The sequence below is a fragment of the Hyla sarda genome, chromosome 9, assembly GCF_029499605.1.
Source record: "Hyla sarda isolate aHylSar1 chromosome 9, aHylSar1.hap1, whole genome shotgun sequence".
NCBI classification, from domain to species: Eukaryota; Metazoa; Chordata; class Amphibia; order Anura; family Hylidae; genus Hyla; species Hyla sarda.
The window spans coordinates 7,752,357-7,775,891 of NC_079197.1; the positions used below are offsets into that span (position 1 = coordinate 7,752,357).

General features: G+C 43.4%; 1 protein-coding gene across 4 annotated transcripts in view; it reads left to right on the forward strand.

The window, feature by feature from the left end:
- EXD3 (exonuclease 3'-5' domain containing 3) overlaps positions 1–23,535 on the forward strand; it is a 243,628-nt gene that overhangs the window by 215,082 nt on the left and 5,011 nt on the right. For all 4 annotated transcript variants that reach the window (XM_056537736.1, XM_056537734.1, XM_056537737.1 and 1 more), the window contains one exon: positions 14,306–14,402. In XM_056537736.1, the coding sequence (XP_056393711.1) occupies positions 14,306–14,402 (97 nt within the window). The remainder of the gene's footprint in view (positions 1–14,305; positions 14,403–23,535) is intronic.

Sequence of the window (23,535 nt, forward strand, 5' to 3'; positions counted from 1 at the left end):
GGTTGCTGGTTTATTTTTTTGTTACTATAGGGGTAAAAAGTCGCAGAGGAGGAGCCCTACAAAGTGGTGTTCTGAAGAGATTTGTAATGCGGCAAATCTATCAACCCCCTCGCGATATTATGATGTCTATGTCGCGCGTAAGCAAAAAATAAATGACTTCACAACACACTTTCTATAAATGCCCCTCAGTGTTTATGTAAAAGAAAAACTTCACAAAAAATGCGACATGGTGTTTTATTGGGCGAAAAACACTGCGGACAGATATTGGCCAGGAGTCAGTAGGGAAATATAAAAAACATGATGCCGCGTGGCGTTTCCTTATCCGTTTTTTTTTCAACCCTTTAGTTACAGTCTGTTTTTTTCAAAAGCGAAGCATGCTTTAGATTTGGAGTTTTTGCTTGTTTTTTCTTTTTTTCAAGAAATCAGGGCATTTTTCCACCTATAGACTTCTATAGGTAAAATAAAAAGTTATTATTATTACGCATATTTTTTTTTGCACGTAAAAATAAATCGCCAAACAAAAGTTTTTGTCTGTTCATACCATGAGGATTGTAGTTTCCTAGTTTTGGCTCTCCAGCTGGAGTTGTAGTATTGCAAAAGCTAGAGCATTCTTCCCAACCAGTGAGCCTCCAGCTGTTGCAAACCTACAAAGGCTGTCCGGGCATGCTGGGAGTTGTAGTTTTGCAACAGCTGGAGGCACCCTGGTTGGGAAAACACTGAGCCAGAGAGAGGCTGGTTATCAGGGCATGACGTCACGTATGCTCTATTATTGTGGCCTTTTTAATCGTTCATCATATCTAGTAATAAAATTAGTCAGGATAATGGGGGGGGATGTTCCTGTAAATTTGTCTCTCTAATATGGTGCTAAAATAGTTGGTGATACGATAGATGTAAGTGACCCGCCGAGCTGAGGTTTGTAACACATTTCAGGAGCCTTATTGTGTGACCTGAAGGGATGAAAGCCCAGGTGATGATGTGAGAACGCCACCGCGCGCCTCTTCACACCCAAACTGGCGGCATTGTTGAGAGATCCACCAGGAATTTACGGGAAAATTAACATGTAGGGATGAAAAGGCCGCACGCTGCAAAAAACAGGCCGAAAATCTGATTGTAATCATCTTCCCATGAACGGGTGAGGTCAATGAGGGAATGTTTACTGACATTCTTGTATTCAGTCTAGTGTCACCGCTGATAAGATCTGAGGAGCAGAGAGAGCACCTAGGATTAGGGCTCCGGGGAGGTCCTGTGTGTACACAAAAGGCACTGCCACAACTGATGCAATGGAGCCATTACCTCCCATATTCTGCTGGTAGGGTCACCGTGTACATACATGACTTATCCTGGACTGATCCTGAGTTATATCCTGTATTATACTCCAGAGCTGTATTCACTATTCTGCTGGTGGGGTCACTGTGTACATACATTACATTACTTATCCTGTACTGATCCTGAGTTATATCCTGTATTATACACCAGAGCTGTACTCACTATTCTGCTGGTGAGGTCACTGTGTACATACATTACATTACTTATCCTGTACTGATCCTGAGTTATATCCTGTATTATACTCCAGAGCTGTACTCACTATTCTGCTGGTGAGGTCACTGTGTACATACATTACATTACTGATCCTGTACTGATCCTGAGTTATATCCTGTATTATACTCCAGAGCTGTACTCACTATTCTGCTGGTGGGGTCACTGTGTACATACATTACATTACTTATCCTGTACTGATCCTGAGTTATATCCTGTATTATACTCCAGAGCTGTACTCACTATTCTGCTGGTGGGGTCACTGTGTACATACATTACTTATCCTGTACTGATCCTGAGTTATATCCTGTATTATACTCCAGAGCTGTACTCACTATTCTGCTGGTGAGATCACTGTGTACATACATTACATTACTTATCCTGTACTGATCCTGAGTTATATCCTGTATTATACTCCAGAGCTGTACTCACTATTCTGCTGGTGGGGTCACTGTGTACATACATTACTTATCCTGTACTGATCCTGAGTTATATCCTGTATTATACTCCAGAGCTGTACTCACTATTCTGCTGGTGAGGTCACTGTGTACAAACATTACATTACTTATCCTGTACTGATCCAGAGTTATATCCTGTATTATACCCCAGAGCTGTACTCACTATTCTGCTGGTGGAGTCACTGTGTACATACATTACATTACTTATCCTGTACTGATCCTGAGTTATATCCTGTATTATACTCCAGAGCTGTACTCACTATTCTGCTGGTGAGATCACTGTGTACAAACATTACATTACTTATCCTGTACTGATCCTGAGTTATATCCTGTATTATACTCCAGAGCTGTACTCACTATTCTGCTGGTGAGGTCACCGTGTACATACATTACTTATCCTGTACTGATCCTGAGTTATATCCTGTATTATACTCCAGAGCTGTACTCACTATTCTGCTGGTGAGGTCACTGTGTACATACATTACATTACTTATCCTGTACTGATCCTGAGTTATATCCTGTATTATACCCCAGAGCTGTACTCACTATTCTGCTGGTGAGGTCACTGTGTACATACATTACTTATCCTGTACTGATCCAGAGTTATAACGTGTATTATACTCCAGAGCTGCACTCACTATTCTGCTGGTGAGGTCACTGTGTACATACATTACATTACTTATCCTGTACTGATCCTGAGTTATATAGATGACTGTTTCCTAACCAGGCATGCTGGGAGTTGTAGTTTTGTAACAGTACATAGATGACCATTATCTACACTATAAACATTGGTAGAATAGACTGTAGTGTAGGTTTTCATTGATTTGTATTTCGCACCCACGTGATGTTTCATTTCTTATCCACTGATTTGATTGGCTGCTGTTGATCCTAAATCTTCTTTGTGGTGGGGGGGGTCTTTTTTCTAAGAATGATCTGTTCCTTGTAATTGACATTCCTTCTTTAAGGCACAGCGGCAGCCATAGAAACAATCAGAGTTAATACTGAAGAGACACTCAGTTCTGCTTCCATTGTCTTCAGAGGAGTGAGCGGAGTCTTGTTGTCCCCCTGAGGTCATGTCACTATAGGGGGTAAGGAACTTTAGGAACATCTAGTGCCAGGAGCTCATGAAAACCTGTCTCGGATTTACATTTATTGCAATCTGATCCGTGTAGAACGTCAAAGAAGACCGAAAAACACGTCAAGGAGAACCTACAAAAAAACACAATATCTACTGTCGGGCGTAAGATGGGGCATCTAGTCCAATCCAAGTTGATGGGACCCTATAAGCAAGATCAACGTGGGCCCCTTCCTGGTGTTTTTACTCTTTTTAGTCTTCTTAGCTACTTGTTTTCTTCCTTAGGGAATCCATCCTGCAACCGATCAACAATGAGGTCAACCCTTAAACTTTAAAGGGATACTCTGCTGCTCAGCGTTTGGAACAAACTGAGTCGGCGCCGGGAGCTCGTGATGTCATAGCCCCGCCCCTCAATGCAAGTCTATGGGAGGGGGCGTGACAGCCGTCACGCCCCCCTCCCATAGACTTGCATTGAGGGGGTGGGGCTATGACGTCACAAGCTCCCGGCGCCGACTCAGTTTGTTCTGAACGATGAGCAGCGGAGTACCCCTTTAAAGACCTCATAGTAGCCACGTAACTTACATATTGAGACAGTGGGGTTCTCTATCATGATGTTTTGGATAGTGTTGACCACTCGTGGTCCATGATGGGAACATTTCTCGCCACCCCATCAGCACCATTAAGTTATCTGCCCATGGGCATCAGTGGTTGTTGCATTCAGATCCCACCAAGGAGAAGATCTGCTAAAAGTCTGCATGCACCAGTTCTGCAAGGGTCTTCAAGGAGAACATCTGCAAGAAGATGATGGATATGGGAGGGTTCTCCATCTTAATTTTTAGGATAGTGTTGACCACTCATGGTCCACAGATGAGAACATTTCTTACCCCCCATTAGCGCCATTTTGTTATCTGTTCATGGGCGTCAGTTGTTGTTGCATTCAAATCCCACGAAGGAGAAGATGATTGGGGGGGGTCTCTATCCTGATGTTTTGGATAGTGTTGACCACGAATGATCCACAGGATCACCCAATATTGGAATACAACAATCAGAAAATTGGTGCTTCTCCTGATGGACACAGATTCTCGTATACAATTGCAATTATTTTTATTAATATATAGCAGTGCAACGCGTTTCGAACCTGGACCAGATTTTTCATCAGGCATGTGTGTAGAGATATATATATATATGAAAGCTGAAAGTACTGTATACCCAACAATCATAGATAAATATCTCTATATATCCCAAATACACATAAGGTCAGTGGTCTCCAAACTACAACTCCCAGCATGCTTAGAGGGTCACAATTTGGACACCACTGACCCAATGTGTATGGTGGTCCTTCTAACTCTTGGGTGGGATAAGGCACCACCTGAGGAGTATAGAGGGGGCTGCAGCTCACCTGCCTCTTCCTATTCGGAACACATGCACACTTGGCTGGTATGAGCGTGCATGTGAATAGACAGGATTACTATTGGCTCATTGGGTCAGCAGCCATAAGGAGTGGAGTTTACAATCTGAACGCATATTAAAGGGTCACTGCCCATGATTCCTTGCCTTAGTTAGTATTTGATTACATGAGTTTGGACCTTTTACTGTAGTGTTCCCTAGCCTGTGTCTCTCCAGCAGTATCAGAACTACAACTCCCATCATGTCCTGATGGTTTTGCAACCATTGCAAAGACGCAGGTTGGAAAACACGTGCGGCGACTGTACGTGACTTTTCCTCGCAGTGAAGGTCATCTCACCCCCCCCCTCCGATAAAGAACATGGATGCTTACACTACATACACAAACCAGTCCGACAAGGGCAGCGCACAAATAGCATTCACGCTGAAATGTTTGCAAACCCTGGAGTTAACCCTTTCAGCGACGGGGTACGTAAGCGTTGCGATACCCTGCAGCTGTGTGCATTGTTTCAATCTCTGCAGATAAGTTGTCAGTCCCTTATTTTCCTAGACCCCCCCCCCCCCAGTCCTCTACTCTCAGGGACAATACAGTGTGAATACTTTGACCACCCAGAATTCCTGCGGACCCTCTAGGGAATTCTATAGGCTGCGGAGTTAACCCCTTTAATCCTGCCACATTGGAGAGAAAAGAGAGAAATAGCAAATAACACACATGAAGGACCTTCCCCTTAACCCATTGTTTATAACTGGCAAATGAGTTGCGGGTTTCGCTGGGAAATTTGCATGACGTAGGGTTACATTGCGCAAATGCACTTACCATGGCGGTAGATCATGAGCCCATTATACGCAGTATCAATTTGTAATATCGGATTATTTTACATCGAATTCACACATGTGACGCCATTCAACTGGTCTTGTGTGATGATCCAAGATACATTGTCATGGACCACCCTAGTTTTTGGCTAAAGCCGCATTCACACGTATATATTACAGATGCGATCCCAGCCCCGACCGCACATATCCTATAGTGGAAATAAAGAAGGGTGGCACTCTTTGCATCAACTTTATTTTCAGGAATGTAAAAACAGAGCTAATTTCTTCCAAAAACAGCATCACCCTGTCCTCAGGTTGTTTGTGGTATTACAACTCAGCTTCATTCACTACAATGCAGCTAAGCTGCAATACCGCACACAACCTGTCGACAGGTGTGGCATTGCTTTTGGAAGAAATTCCTTTTTTTTTTTTTTTTTTTTTTTTTACTTTACCCCTTTTATGGAGGGTGGTCCCAAGTGTTGAACAGTGTTTCCTAACCTCAGTGCCTCCATCTTTTGCAAGGCTTCCATCATACTAGCAGTTGTAGTTTTGCAACAGCTGGAGGCACCCTGGTTAGGAAACACTGGCCTACAGCATTCATGGATGTGTTGCAAAACTACAACTCCCAGCATGCCTGGACAGCCAAAGGCTGTTCGGGCATGCTGGGAGTTGTAGTTTTGCAACATCTGGAGGCACTTTGGTTGGGAAACACTGAACTAGAATGTTCATGGTAAAACACTGGCCTAGAGCATTCATGGTTATAGCACAACTCCAACTCCCAGCATGCTCCCAGTAGTTTTGAAACAGCTGGAGGCACCCTGGTTTGATAAAACTGACAGAGCATTCATGGTTCTGTTGCAAAACTACAACTCCCAGCATGCCCAGACAGCCAAATGCTGGGAGTTGTAGTTTTGCAACAGCAAGAGACATCCTGGTTGGGAAACACTAACCAAGAGCGCTCATGGTTCTTGCACTACTACAACTCCTAGCATGCTGGGAGTTGTAGTTTTGCAACAACCGGGGGCACACTGGTTTGAAAAATCTGTCTTAGAGCATTCATGGTTCTGTTGCAAAACTACAACTCCCAGCATGCTGGGAGTTGTAGTCTTGCAACAGCTGGAGGCACCCAGGGTTGGAAACACTGGCCTAGAGCATTCATGGATCTGTTGCAGAACTACAACCCCCATCATGCTGGGAGTTGTAGTTTTGCCTGAGCTTGAGGCATCCTTGTTGGGATCACTGCTGTAGGTGCTGTTTTTGGTAGCCTGTATACTGTTCCTACATCACAGAAGCCATTGTCCTCTGGTAAATTTGGGGATTTGTCCTGGGAACGCCAGTTTATTGATGCGAGGAGCGGTGACCTGGGCTCGAGATTCTTTGCAGGTCCCTTAAGGAAGAGGACGGATGAGGCGATGGATGACGCAGTGAGCGCCGTACGTGTTGTGTTTAGCCCCAGGCCGAGCCCTTGAACATCGTACAGTCTGAGTGTAAATCCCTGCTGTCTCCGGAGACGCCTCACTCCCTGCCTGATCGGGGTGACTGCTCCATGTGTCTCTCATTTCCAGCAGATCCTGGAGCGTGCTGCGGAGACTTGGCTCGCATCCTGGGTTTAAATGGTGCTGTGGGGTGTTTATGATGGAATTACGGCCGCTGTTTCCTTTAATTTGAGAAAATAATTCAGTCTCGGGACGGGATTCACCGTCTCAATCGTACTGCGGGTCGTGAAGGTGAAAGTCGCAGACCGGTCCTGTCTCACCGGCGCCGTAATCCTCGCACTTCATATGTTCCATTCGGGGAAATGAGGTTCTGCCAATACAGACCGGCAACTGAGAGGTTTCACTTATTATAGGAAAGATCTGGTTTGGGCTATAGTCTGGTTCTCCAGCTAATACAAAACTACAACTCTCATCATGCCCGGAGAGTCTTTGTCATGCTGGGAGTTGTAGTTTGTCAACAGAATCATGAATGCTGTAGGCCAATGTTTTTCTTAACCAGAATGCTTCTGCATAACTACAACTTTCAGTATGATGGGAGTTGTAGTTTTGTAATAGATCCATGAGTGCTCCAGGCCAGTGTTCCCAACCTGTGTGCCTCCAGCTGTTGCAAAGCTACAACTCCCTGCATGCCTGGACAGCCAAAGACTGTCCAGGCATGCTGGGAGTTGTAGTTTTGCAACAGAACCTTGAATGTTCTAGGCCAGAGTTTTTCTAACTACTGTGCCTCCAGCTGTTGTTAAACTACAAGTCCCAGAATGCCCAGACAGCCATTAGCTGTCTCTGCATGCTGGAGGTTGTAGTTTTGCAAGAGAACCATGAATGCTCTAGGCCAGTGTTCCTAACCTGTGTGCCTCCAGCTGTTGCAAAACTACAACTCCCTGCTTCTCTGGACAGCCAAGGACTGTCCAGGCATGCTGGGAGTTGTAGTTTTGCAACAGATGGAGAGGAAGTCACAGGTTTGGTAACACTACCCTAAGGCAGTGTTTTCCGAATAGTGTGCCTCCAGCTGTTACAAAACTACTAGTCTTTGGCTGTCCAGGCATGCTGGGAGTTGAAGTTTTGCAACAGAGCCATGAATGTTCTAGGCCTGGGTTTTTCTAACAAGTGGGCCTCCAGCTGTTGCAAAACTGCAACTCCCAGCATGCTTGGACAGCCTTTGGCTGTCAAGGTATGTAGGGAGTTGTAGTTTTGTAACAGCTGGAGGCACATTGTTTGGAAAACACTGCTCTAAGGAATTGTTCACAGGCCAATTGCTGTCAGGGAACAATGGGAGTTGTAGTCTGGCATCTGAATAAGAGACACAGGTTGGTAAACAGTGCCCTATATAATGATTTAATGCAAAAGGTTGTCATGGCATGATGGGAGTTGTAGTTTTGCAGAAAACACTGCTTAAGGGTGCATTCACACGCTTTGTTTTTGCGGGTTTTCAGCTGCATATTTGAAAGTGGGCTCTCCTCGGCTCTCTGTAGCAGATTTTCCGCGGCGGAATCTACGCTGTGGAAAATCCGCCGCAGTCTCTACTGTCTTCAATGGGGCTTGCAGCGGATTTTCCGCAGCGTAAGTTTCTCCGTGGAAAATCTGCTGCGGACTGCCGAGAAGAGCCCGCCCACTTTCAAGTACGCAGCGGAAAACCCGCAAAAATAAATAGCGTGTGAACGCACCCTTAGGGTTAATTCCAATGTGCTTACCATTTGTAATCTTTGATATATGCGCTTATTGTTCGTGCTACTTTGTGGTTTTTTTCTTTACTATATGGAATAAAATTTCATTTTTACTTTAATAAACAAACAAAAATGTTGTCAAACTCTGCTACAAAAACGATATATATCTCCGTGCAGCCACGATTTACAATTTAAGCAATCCTCTGACTTCCTATGTTAGAGACTATTTGCACACGTCTGGACAGAGACAACGTTCACACGTCTACATGAGAGAACAGTAAGTGCTGCCCAGAGATCCGGCCTCTTAATAGTTGTGGCCATTGGTGACAGTCTTTTATTTCTCCCTCTGATGTGAACAAATGTCTCCTCTGGAGCCGCTGTGCTTTTCCCACCACCTTCTCTCCCCTCAGCCGGGGCTTTAGCTAATTGCTGCCAATTACATGTCCCGTCCTCCCTTCTGCCGCTTCACCTGGCCTCTTCCCAGACACAATTTGGCTCCAATATGTTCCAGAGGAAGAGCAGTCCCCAAACTGGCCAAATGCTCCTTCATGATCTCCTGTCACCAACCTGTGAATGGGCTTTGAAGCATTTGCTAGAAGTGGAATGATGTGTAGAATGTGGTATCGCTGGAGGGGCTGAGAATGAGTTCATTAGATGGACTTCAAAGGGCGACCGTCCCCTAATCCCCAAGGTGAGGAGTCACCAGAGATACCTGAACTGAGCATAACCTCTCACAGGGAGGATGAGTACTACTATATGAGGACAACGCACAAGACCATGACACTTGGGGTACAGGAGGATGACACTCGGGGTACAGGATGATATAACTTGGGGTACAGGATGATGACACTCAGGGTACAGGAGGATGACACTTGGGGTACAGGAGGATGACACTCGGGGTACAGGATGATGACACTCGGGGTACAGGATGATGACACTCGGGGTACAGGATGATAACACTCGGGGTACAGGATGATAACACTTGGGGTACAGGATGATAACACTTGGGGTACAGGATGATGACACTTGGGGTACAGGATGATGACACTTGGGGTACAGGATGATGACACTTGGGGTACAGGATGATGACACTTGGGGTACAGGATGATGACACTTGGGGTACAGGATGATGATAACACTCGGGGTACAGGATGATGACACTTGGGGTACAGGATAATAACACTCGGGGTACAGGATGATGATAACACTTGGGGTACAGGATGATGATAACACTTGGGGTACAGGATAATAACACTTGGGGTACAGGATGATGACGCTTGGGGTACAGGAGGATGACACTTGGGGTACAGGATGATGACACTTGGGGTACAGGATGATGACACTCGGGGTACAGGATGATGACACTTGGGGTACAGGATGATGACGCATGTCAGATTCCTTTGATATCACTTGTCTCCTAGTCATCAGTTCTATAATACATGTACAGCGCATGGTGACCCCCATAATCATGACACTGCAGAATAGGATGATCCTCAGGGAGACCCCCATTCTTCTGCCCAATGTGACAAAGTGCAGCAGTGACTCCCTAATGGAGGGTAATGAAGTTGTATTTCTCACACCCCAGAGGTTGGGGGCCGGGGGTGTCAGGAGAGGCCGCACTTCACACCTATTCCCTGGGAACTTCTCTCTGCTTCCAAGTCCCTTTTGTTTGTTTGGTGACTGGCAGAAATACAGTAGCACATTTCAGGGACTTTCAGAGACCCCCCCCCCCCCCCTTTCCTTCCCCATTAACTCATTCACAACTGAAGGTTAATTTGGACCAGTACCCTTCCTAATAATGTAAGCAGAATGTAAGCAGAAGTCCCAGCACGCCCTCAGTAAAATTTTCTTTTTACGCCAGGGATCACCCACCTGTGGCTTACCAGCTACTACAACTCCCAGCATTCCCTGACAGTCAGAGAGCATGCTGAGAATTGTAGTTTGGCAACAGCTGGAGAGCTTTGGGATCACTGACCTACAAAATCGCAGGCTGGCAGGGCATGCTGGGAGTTGTAGTTAGGGAACAGCCACAGTTTTGGTATTACCATCCTAGAGCCTTTCTGGAAAATTGTAGGCTCTTAGGGCATGCTGGGAGTTGTAGTTTGATAACAGCGGGAGATGCACAGGTTTGGGATTATCGACCTTGTTGCTTTCTGGAAAAGTTGTGGGCTGTCAGGACATGCTGGGAGTTGTAGTTTGGGAACAGAGTGACAGGACAGGTTTGGGATCACCAGCCTAGAGACCATCTGGAAAGGTTGTAGGCTCTTAGAGCATGCTGGGAGTTGTAGTTTTGCAAAAGCGCCTTATGCTGGAGAAGTATTTTCCAACCAGGGTGCCTCCAGCTGTTGCAAAACTAGTAGTAGTTTTACTAAAGCCAGAGATGCACAGGTTTGGGATTGCTGACCTAGTGGCTTTCTGGAAAAGTTGCAGGCTGTCAGGGCATGCTGGGAGTTGTAGTTTAGAAAAAGCGCCTTATGCTAAAGAAGTATTTTCCAACCAGGGTGCCTCCAGCTGTTGCAAAACTACAACTACAACGGCTGTCCGGGCATGCTGGGAGTTGTAGTTTTTCAACAGCTGGAGGCACACTGGTTAGGAAACACTGGGCTGGAGAATGCTCCATAGTCATAGATGCATCTCATTCAGAATTGTCGCATCCAGCTGTGGCATTCCCATAGATGTAACAAACAGCTGACCGCGGCCATTGTGGACCTGGAGTTCCGCCAGTAGATATGGCCATTACTTTTAAGCACTTAATCTTTTGCGGCCGGCGTTACAATTGTCTTTCCTGCCCTTGGATTTGTAAATGAGCCCCACATCTCTGGTGCTTTACATTCCTGTGTGCGGCTCACACCCTCTCTCCGCCGGCAGAACACCCCTCGTCCTGCCTCCACCGCTGCTGGGGGAACCGGTTTTTCTTAGTGAGTCCTTTGTTCCCTACTGAGCTGGATTTGTGACTGAAGGGCTCCCTTGATTTCCTCTTCTCACGCTTTCTATATCCGACCGAGGCAAAAAATATATCACCAGTAAAGCTCTACCTACCTGTGACCATGAACTAGATATAAATATACATACAGGCTGCAGAAAACATCTATAAGCCACTATTCTGCTGGTGAGGTCACTGTGTACATACATTACATTACTTATCCTGTACTGATCCTGAGTTATATCCTGTATTATACTCCAGAGCTGTCCTCACTATTCTGCTGGTGAGGTCACTGTGTACATACATTACATTACTTATCCTGTACTGATCCTGAGTTATATCTTGTATTATACTCCAGAGCTGTACTCACTATTCTGCTGGTGAGGTCACTGTGTATATACATTACATTACTTATCCTGTACTGATCCTGAGTTATATCCTGTATTATACTCCAGAGCTGTACTCACTATTCTGCTGGTGAGGTCACTGTGTACATACATTACATTACTTATCCTGTACTGATCCTGATTTATATCCTGTATTATACTCCAGAGCTGTACTCACTATTCTGCTGGTGAGATCACTGTGTACATACATTACATTACTTATCCTGTACTGATCCTGATTTATATCCTGTATTATACTCCAGAGCTGCACTCACTATTCTGCTGGTGAGGTCACTGTGTACATACATTACATTACTTATCCTGTACTGATCCTGAGTTATATCCTGTATTATACCCCAGAGCTGTACTCACTATTCTGCTGGTGAGGTCACTGTGTACATACATTACATTACTTATCCTGTACTGATCCTGAGTTATATCCTGTATCTCCAGGGCTGTACTCACTATTCTGCTGGTGAGGTCACTGTATACACACATTACATTACTTATCCTGTACTGATCCTGAGTTATTTCCTGTAATATACTTCCGGGCCTGTACTCACTGTTCTGCTGGTGGGGGTCACTGTTAGAGATGAGCGAACTTACAGTAAATTTGATTCGTCACGAACTTCTCGGCTCGGCAGTTGATGACTTATCCTGCATAAATTAGTTCAGCTTTCAGGTGCTCCGGTGGGCTGGAAAAGATGGATACAGTCCTAGGAAAGAGTCTCCTAGGACTGTATCCACCTTTTCCAGCCCACCGGAGCACCTGAAAGCTGAACTCATTTATGCAGGATAAATCATCAACTGCCGAGCCGAGAAGTTCGTGACGAATCGAATTTACTGTAAGTTCGCTTATCTCTAGTCACTGTATACATACATTACATTACTTATCCTGTACTGATCCTGATTTATATCCTGTATTGTACCCCAGAGCTGTACTCACTATTCTGCTGGTGCGATCACTGTGTACATATATTACTTATCCTGTACTGATCCTGGGTTATATCCTGTATTATACTCCACAGCTGTACTCACTATTCTGCTGGTGAGGTCACTGTGTACATACATTACATTACTTATCCTGTACTGATCCTGAGTTATATCCTGTATTATACTCCAGAGCTGTACTCACTATTCTGCTGGTGAGATCACTGTTCATATACATTACATTACTTATCCTGTACTGATCCTGAGTTATATCCTGTATTATACCCCAGAGCTGTACTCACTATTCTGCTGGTGAGATCACTGTGTACATACATTACATTACTTATCCTGTACTGATCCTGAGTTATATCCTGTATTATACTTCAGAGCTGTACTCACTATTCTGCTGGTGAGGTCACTGTGTACATACATTACATTACTTATCCTGTACTGATCCTGAGTTATATCCTGTATTATACTCCAGAGCTGTACTCACTATTCTGCTGGTGAGATCACTGTTCATATACATTACATTACTTATCCTGTACTGATCCTGAGTTATATCCTGTATTATACTCCAGAGCTGTACTCACTATTCTGCTGGTGAGGTCACTGTGTACATACCTTACATTACTTATCCTGTACTGATCCTGAGTTATATCCTGTATTATACTCCTGCGCTGCACTTCCTCTTCTGCTGGAGGGGTGACATAACTTTGTCTGTACTGTAGGTTTTTCTGACCAATCATGTGACATCTTTCGATCTTTTCTATATGACTCCTGAGGTGAATATCAGGCTTTGTATTCTCTCACTTTCTCCGCTGTCATCTTGGGTTCAGCGCCTATAATGAGGCCGCACCCTGGGGAGCAAAATGAAACATTATAATTTATACAATGACTGTTTCCCTTGTGCTGCTGTGTAAAGTTATTATGGAAGTCACTGAGTGATGTAATACTGGTCATATATTACAATATTATATTACGTATGGATACAAATAATATACAATTATATGGCACAGTTGCCAGCCTTTATAAACTAATCTTAAAGGGGTACTCCGGTGGAAAACACTTTTTATTTAAAACAACTGATGCCAGAAAGTTAAACAGATTTGTAAATTACTTCTATTAAAAACCCTTCCAGTACTTATCAGCTGCTGTGTGCCCCAAAGAAAGTTCTCTTCTTTTTGAATTTCCTTTCTGTCTGACCACAGTGCTCTCTGCTGACACATCTGTCCATATCAGGAAATGTCCAGAGTAGGAGAGGTTTGCTATGGGGATTTTCTCCTGCTCTGGACAGTTCCTGACATGAACAGATGTGTCAGCAGAGAGCGATGTGGTCAGACAGAGAGGAAATTTAAAAAGAAAAGAACCTCCTGTGGAGCATACAGCAGCTGATAAGTACTAGAATTAATTTACTAATCTGTTTAACATTCTGGCACAAGTTTATTTAAAAAATGTTTTCCAGTGGAGTACCCCTTTAAGCTGGTGTATCTAAGCATCTTATGCATATTTACCCTCATTTGTTTACCTAGATACAGGTGAAGTGGTGGACAGTGTGTCTATCCGTCTATGGTCTTTTCTCCTCTGCCGTCAGTGTAATATTTGCGTTGTTTTTCTTCTCAGGTGTGTAATTGTAACAAGTACCTGCACATTTCCCAGGAGAGGATGAAGCAGCTCATGAAACTGGGAGAGCACCTGAAGAAGATCAGAGAGAAGCAAGGTGAGGGGGTCCTGACCACTGACCTGACACCCACAACATTACTCATTGATCTATTAAACTATCACAGGACTAAGAAAACTACATATAAAATGTTATTTTTAATTAGTGTATCTAAAATTGATCACCAAAAAAGTCCTAAGTGTAGTATAAATAGCATTAAATAAAAAAAAAAAAATGAATGCAGTCATAGGGTCAAAGAATGTCACTGATTTGTAATATTACACCTAAATAACTCTCCCCACTCCTAATAAATCATTCCTGCCATCACAAAACCTATCCCAACGTGTTTCCTCCCCTATAATGACAGGCTTCCTCAGGGCACACAAGACAGGATTAGAAAAAAATAATTATTGCTCAAAAAAAATATCATGGTTTAAGCGTAACTCCATTGTTGTGGCAGCAACCGGACAATCCCAACGTGTTTTTTTATCCCCTTGTAATGGCAGGCTTCATCTGGGGACACAAGAAAGGATTCGAAAAAAATTATCGCTCAAAAAAGATACCATGATTAAAGCTTAAAAGGGTACTCCCCTGGAAAATATATTTTTTAAATGAACAGTGTTTCCCAACCAGTCTGCCTCCAGCTGTTTCAAAACTACAACTCGCCAGGCATGCTAGGAGTTGTAGTTTTGCAACAGCAGAAAGGACGGGTGCAAAATTACAGGTGCAAAACTACAACTCCCAGCGTGCCAGTACAGGCTTTGGCTGTCCGGGCATGCTGGGAGTTGTAGTTATGCATCTGTATTTTTGCATGTGTCCTTTCTGCTGTTGCAAAACTACAACTCCAAGCATTCTGGGAGTTGTAGTTTTACAACAGTGGTTTTGCACCTGTGCCTCCTGCTGTTGCAGAACTACACTGTATTCTCAAATACAGTGAGTTCCAAACAGTGGGGATCCAGCCTTTGACTGTCTGGGCATGCTGGGAGTTGTAGTTTTGCAACAGCTGGATGCACACTGGTTGGGAAACACTGGTGTAGAGCCATTTTCTCCCATCTGTGACCCTGCAGCTGTTTCAAAACTACAACTCCCAGCATGCCCAGACAGGCAACACAGTGTTTCCCAACCAGTTTGCCTCCAGCTGTTGCAGAACTACAACTCCCAGCATGCCCGGACAGCCAACGGACAGTACAGTGTTTGACAACCAGTGTGCCTCCAACTGTTGCAAAACTACAGCGGCTGTCAGGGCATGCTGGGAGTTGTAGTTTTGCAACAGCTGCAAGTCCACTATTTTTAAGGCTATTAATATTTTTGCAACTTAAACCCACAGATATATTTGTAGGGTATACGCAACCGCCCCGTCCCCTTGAACCCCCCCCCCCCCCCCCCCTCCCCTCGCATTTCATCTTGCAGACGCTTCCTTACTAGGCAGATTTGTAGTGCGGCGGTGTCCTGGCAGGACATGAAAGGGTGCGGGGAGATTACACCTGTCCCCAGGTTCTTTTCCTGGCTCTGCTCTGTTTATTCAGTCTGCAAATAAGTGTGAGAAAGCTGGGCGTTGTCCTGGTCTCTCCAGTTTCCCATCACCCCCCTCCTCCTCCTGCGCCTCTCTCTTATTCCCTGTCTTTTCTCACCAGTCAAGGTGAAAACAGGCAATTTCCTTAAGGAATCACCAGTGTTCAGCATGAAAGGCAGATAGAGAAGGCTGCAATAAAGCTCATGGTTTGACCTTTGCTCCATCCTTCTGGTTTGTGTACTATGGAGCCTGATAAAAAATAAAGCCGTCAGTATACCGGAGGGAGAAGAAGGGCTGGTTCAGATGTGAAGTAATGCAGGGGGGCGACCACATTCCCATAAAGTGCACCTGTCTGTAAAATAAAACGATGCAATCGGTCTGATACTTCTAAAATACTATATCAAGAAATTTTGCTTTTCTTTTCAATAGGTTTTTATTGGACATTTTCAAAAGAGTAAGCATACAAATAGACCAGTTACATCACTGTGAATGAAATGTATGTATGGATACAAAGAAACGAATAATCAATATACAGGAACACAAACCGAGTATATTAACTCAATAAGGAGTAACTATACAAAACTAAGAAGAACATATCTCTAATGGAGCGCCTAGGACAAATCCTTTTCATGTTTAAAAAAAATGTAAAAAAAAGTATTTATATATATATATATATATATATATATATACACAGCTCCTATGGAGAACTATGTGTCTCCATGGTTACAGACTATAAACAAGCACTGGCTGTAGTCTGATCTTGCCGGTTGTGTTTTTTTCTTTATTTTCCATCTTTTATTATTTATATGACTTTAGTTCCAATGTAAAATCCTAAGAACCAAATATCTTTCAATTTTGGAGGTTTACAGCTCCCATGCAGAATCATGTGTCTCTGAGGTTACAGACTGCAGTCAAACCTGCTATAGTCTGGTCCTTCAGTTGTTTCTAAGGCTTGTTTCACACTAACAAATCACTCTGTTTAGCAAGTTCCGTCGCTAGTTCCGTCCTAAAATCACCTGTCACCAGCAGTAACCAAATCCTATACGTCCGTTAGAAAATCCCAGTATAGTCTATGGGATTTTTCTAATATCCGTTTTAATCCATTATTCATGAACTATTTCTTCCATTACTATCTTTCGTCACAAAATAAGGTCCGTTATCAAAAACGGATTAAAACGGATATTAGAAAAATCCCATAGACTATAATGGGATTTTCTAACGGACGTATAGGATTTGGTTACTGCCGGTAACAGCTGATTTTAGGATGGAACTAGCGACAGAACTTGCTAAACGGAGTAATTTGCTAGTGTGAAAGAAGCCTAACTCTAAGGCTATGTTCACACGGCAAGATATCCGCAATTCCGCACAAGAATTCTGACACAATTGTGTCTGAATTTCTGCGGAATGCTGCTCTCAAAACACAGAGTTCTGCTGAAATTCAAAGCCTGATTGACTTAAAGGGGTATTCCGGTGAAAAACTAATATTTTTAAATCGATTGGTTCCAGAAAGTTATACATATCTGTAAATCAGCTGCTGTATGCTCCACATGAAGTTGTGTAGTTCTTTCCGGTCTGACCACAGTGCTCTCTGCTGACACCTCTGTCCATGTCAGGAACTGTCCAGAGTAGGAGTATATCCCCATAGCAAACCGCTCTTGCTCTGGACAGTTCCTGACACGGACAGAGGTGTCAGCAGAGAGCACTGCTGTCAGACTGGAAAGAACTACACAACTTCCTGTGGAGCATACAGCTGCTGATAAGTACTGAGAGGGTTCAGATTTTTAATGAGAAGTAATTTACAGATCTGTATAACTTTCCGGAACCTATTGAAAGACTGGAAATAAGTACACAACTTCCCGTGGAGCATACAGCAGCTGATAAGTACTGGAAAGGATTAAGATGTTTAAATTGAAGTAATTTACAAATCTGTTTAACTTTATGACACCAGTTGATCTGAAAACATTTTTTTCCACCGTAGTACTCCTTTAAATGGTATTTCACCGCAGAATTTAGCAAAATTCAAGACAGGTCTTTATATTCTGCGGAATTTCCTGCCGCAGAAATTCTGCTATGTAAATAGAACGGTAGAATCCCATTGAAGTCAATAAAGTCATTTAGGCGGAATTTCTGGTGAAATTCTTCTGGGAGTTGTAGTTTTGGAACTTCTGGAGGGTCACAGTTTGGAGAACATGGCTCTAGGTCATTGTTTCTCAACCAGGGTGCCTCCAGCTGTTGCAAAACTACAACTCCCAGCATGCCCGGACAGCCTTCGGCTGTCCGGGCATGCTGGGAGTTGTAGTTTTGCAACAGCTGGAGGCACCCTGGTTGAGAAACACTGACCTAGAGCCTCAGCCTTGTGTAGCCCTGAAGCTTGGTTAATGTCCCACCAGACTTTATCTATATTGCTTTACAGAGGGAGGAAATAGCGCAGCGATTCACATACTCTGATAAGGTCTTTTTAAGGTCAGTTCTTAAAAACAAGCAACTAATTCACAGCTAAATGGGCAAATAATCTGCTTTAATTGTCGTTGTTGACAACTCGCCCCGGAGACACTTGTCCTACCTAGTGTGGTAATTCTGGGTGAACGCTGGGGGCTTAGATACATCGGGGACAAAACTTTTATTCGGTATTGGCATGGCTAGCAATTCCATAATGTTATTATGACTATAAGGCATCGCAACGGTAATCTACCCATCATACATTAAGAAAATACCGTCTGCTCTAGAGAGTGGTCCGGATTCTGGGCTTTAGGCTATATTCACATGGCGGAATTTCTGCTATTCCGTTCTACTACGTTCAGAATGCAGATTTTTCGCACTTTCGCCGAATTTCTGTGCTTTCAGAACACAAATTCCGCTCGAGTCCTATTAACTTCAATGGGGCTCTAAACCGAATTCTGCAAAATTTAAGGACGTCTTATAATTTTGCCGAATTACCAAAATTCGGCTGTGTGAATGGGACATTGGAATCCCCTTTGAAGTTAAAGGGGTACTCCAGTGGAAATTTTTTATTTATTTATTTTAAATCAACTGGTGTCAGAAAGTTAAACAGATTTGTAAATGACTTCTATTTAAAAATCTTAATCCTTCCAGTACTTATCAGCTGCTGTATGCTCCACAGGAAGTTGTATTTCTTTCTGGAATTCTCTCCAGTCTGACCACAGTGCTCTCTGCTGACACCTCTGTCCGTATCAGGAACTGTCCAGAGCAGGATAGGTTTGCTATGGGGATTTGCTCCTACTCTGTTCCTTACATGGACAGAGGGGTCAGCAGAGAGCACTGTGGTCAGACAGAAAAGACATTCATAAAGAAAAGAACTTCCTGTGGAGCATGCAGCAGCTGATAAGTACTGGACGGATTAAGATATTTATATAGAAGTAATTTACAAATATGTTTAACTTTCTGGCACCAGTCGATTTTATGATTTTAAAAAATATTTTTTTTCCACCGGAGTACCCCTTTAAGGACATGTCTTATAATTTTAAGGAATTTTAAAAATTCTCTTGTGTGAACATAGATGGAGAATAATATGTTCTTAAATGGGCAAAAAAAACAAACAGCTTTTGACATTTTTTAGAAAGTTTTGACTGATCACTAAAATGAGCTGGGAGAAAAGCGTGCTAAGCGTGTTCTCTCCCGCCTCTGCTATGGAGCCCAAACTTATAGTGTAAGTCTATGGGTTCGGGGTTGAACACTCAGACCCTGACCAATCCAAATTTTTGACACGTCAAAAAGTCTACCTGTTGCTTTAAAAAATGTTTAACAGGAGAGGAATTTCTATGAATTTCTATAAACTGGAGAAGCTATCAAAGTTGTGTATGCTACCAACAAGGCGATCCCATAGCAACTCATAGGAACGTAAGGAACGAAATTCCATTTAGATAAAGGTCCTACATGGAGTTAAACCCAAGACCCAATCCCCCAATTCCTCTGACATGGCAGGGTCCACCCCCTCAGTCCTATCTCCTTCAGGGTCACTTGACCAGAGGTATTTTCCTTTTCCTCCCCCTGATGACATCCTCAATATGTTTTAAACTGCAGAAACATACAAAGCATTGAAAAGAAATTCTTCTGGTGGGACAGGGGGTGAGGGGCCGTCTGAAGCCCTCATTGAGATTACACTTTGATGTAACTTTTTTCTCCTGAAGTCTCCTTTGAAGTCAAGTGATAAAAGGGCGCAGGAGAGATCCGCGTGTCCTCAGACATCCTGCACCTCTGTGACACTTCCCAACAATTGCCCATCAGATTTTGTCGGGTTTTCCGAATAATTAAAAATTTTTTGAGCGTTGCATGATGGTGCATGGCTCCACTGTCCAGCTACTTTATGACAAAGTCAACCCAACTCCCCGATTTGTGACTCTATAATATGTATGGTGGCTTCAAACGCTCCCCTGATAGATGATGTTGGATTTCAACTGCCCAAATGGTTACACTCTGCATAGGATCTTTCTATCACATACAATGGTTACACTCTACATAGGATCTCCCCCTCATCACATACAATGGTTACACTCTACATAGGATCTCTCTATCACATACAATGGTTACACTCTACATAGGATCTCTCTATCACATACAATGGTTACACTCTACATAGGATCCCCCCCCATCACATACAATGGTTACACTCTGCATAGGATCTTTCTATCACATACAATGGTTACACTCTACATAGGATCTCTCTATCACATACAATGGTTACACTCTACATAGGATCCCCCCCCATCACATACAATGGTTACACTCTACATAGGATCTCCCCCTCATCACATACAATGGTTACACTCTGCATAGGATCTTTCTATCACATACAATGGTTACACTCTACATAGGATCCCCCCCCATCACATACAATGGTTACACTCTGCATAGGATCTTTCTATCACATACAATGGTTACACTCTACATAGGATCTCTCTATCACATACAATGGTTACACTCTACATAGGATCCCCCCCCCATCACATACAATGGTTACACTCTACATAGGATCTCCCCCTCATCACATACAATGGTTACACTCTGCATAGAATCTTTCTATCACATACAATGGTTACACTCTACATAGAATCTCTCTATCACATTCAATGGTTACACTCTACATAGGATCTCTCCATCACATACAATGGTTACACTCTACATAGGATCCCCCCCCCCCCCATCACATACAATGGTTACACTCTACATAGGATCTCCCTCCATCACTTACAATGGTTACACTCTACATAGGATCTCTGTCTATCACATACAATGGTTACACTCTACATAGGATCTCCCCCCCCCATCACATACAATGGTTACATTCTACATAGGATCTCTCTATCACATACAATGGTTACACTCTACATAGGATCTCCCTCTCATTACATACAATAGTTACACTCTACATAGGATCTTTCTATCACATACAATGGTTACACTCTACATAGGATCTCCCTCTCATTACATACAATGGTTACACTCTACATAGGATCTCCCCCCCCCATCACATACAATGGTTACATTCTACATAGGATCTCTCTATCACATACAATGGTTACACTCTACATAGGATCTCCCTCTCATTACATACAATAGTTACACTCTACATAGGATCTTTCTATCACATACAATGGTTACACTCTACATAGGATCCCCCCTCATCACATACAATGGTTACACTCTACATAGGATCTCTCTATCACATACAATGGTTACACTCTACATAGGATTCCCCCCCCATCACATACAATGGTTACACTCTACATAGGATCTCCCCCTCATCACATACAATGGTTACACTCTACATAGGATCTCCCTCCATCACATACAATGGTTACACTCTACATAGGATCTCCCTCTCACTACATACAATGGTTACACTCTACATAGGACCCCCCCCATCACATACAATGGTTACACTCTACATAGGATCCCCCCCCCCCATCACATACAATGGTTACACTCTACATAGGATCTCCCTCCATCACTTACAATGGTTACACTCTACATAGGATCTCTGTCTATCACATACAATGGTTACACTCTACATAGGATCTCCCCCCCCCATCACATACAATGGTTACATTCTACATAGGATCTCTCTATCACATACAATGGTTACACTCTACATAGGATCTCCCTCTCATTACATACAATAGTTACACTCTACATAGGATCTTTCTATCACATACAATGGTTACACTCTACATAGGATCTCCCTCTCATTACATACAATAGTTACACTCTACATAGGATCTCCCTCCATCACATACAATGGTTACACTTTACATAGGATCTCCCTCTATCACATACAATGGTTACACTCTACATAGGATCTCTCTCTATCACATACAATGGTTACACTCTACATAGGATCTCCCCCCCCCCCCATCACATACAATGGTTACACTCTACATAGGATCTCCCTCTCATTACATACAATAGTTACACTCTACATAGGATCTCCCTCCATCACATACAATGGTTACACTTTACATAGGATCTCCCTCTATCACATACAATGGTTACACTCTACATAGGATCTCCCCCCCCCCATCACATACAATGGTTACATTCTACATAGGATCTCTCTATCACATACAATGGTTACACTCTACATAGGATCTCCCTCTCATTACATACAATAGTTACACTCTACATAGGATCTTTCTATCACATACAATGGTTACACTCTATATAGGATCTCCCCCCTCATCACATACAATGGTTACACTCTACATAGGATCTCTCTATCACATACAATGGTTACACTCTACATAGGATTCCCCCCCATCACATACAATGGTTACACTCTACATAGGATCTCCCCCTCATCACATACAATGGTTACACTCTACATAGGATCTCCCTCTCATTACATACAATGGTTACACTCTACATAGGATCTCCCTCCATCACATACAATGGTTACACTCTACATAGGATCTCCCCCCCCCATCACATACAATGGTTACACTCTGTAAAGGCTTTATGTATTATAAAAGAAAAGCATGGAATTCCTGATATTTCATCCAACCTTTGCTTTTCTAAATGGCAATAGTCTTCATCTTGGGGATTTCCAGCTGTTGTGAAACTTCTTCTTCCATCATGTCCTGACAGTCTGCAGCTATGAGGGCATGATAGGAGTTGTAGTTTAGCGATAGCTGGAGAGTCACAAGTTAAAGACTATTGATCTAGGATTGTGTTTTCCAACTTGTGCCCATCAACTGTTGCAAAATTACAGCATGCTGGGAGTTGTAGTTTTTCTAACATCTGGAGACCACTGCTATAGTGTAAGGGGGGGCCCGGACGGGATATCACGCCTGCCTCTGCTGTCTGCGTGGTCTCATAAATGGCAAATGGTAGTTTCTTTGTTCCTATAACTTCCTAAAATAGATACATGGTTGACCCCATACCCCCCCCCCCCCTCCATGTCTGGAAATCCACTTTCCCCTATGTGACCTGTTCTTCATCCCTTATTGCTGAGGAAATCCATGAAATGCTGCACATTTATTACAATGTATCTTTTATTGTAACCACAACCTCCCTCCCCCCCCCCCCCCCCCCCCCAAGAAAAAAAAATGCCCAGCTATCTTGTCCTGGTGACGTCGCCTCCAAGCTCACAGAGCTCCGTCCTTTTACTGAGATTTCTTGGAGGAAATGAGGGGGGGGGGGGTGAAATACCAGGCATTCCTTGAA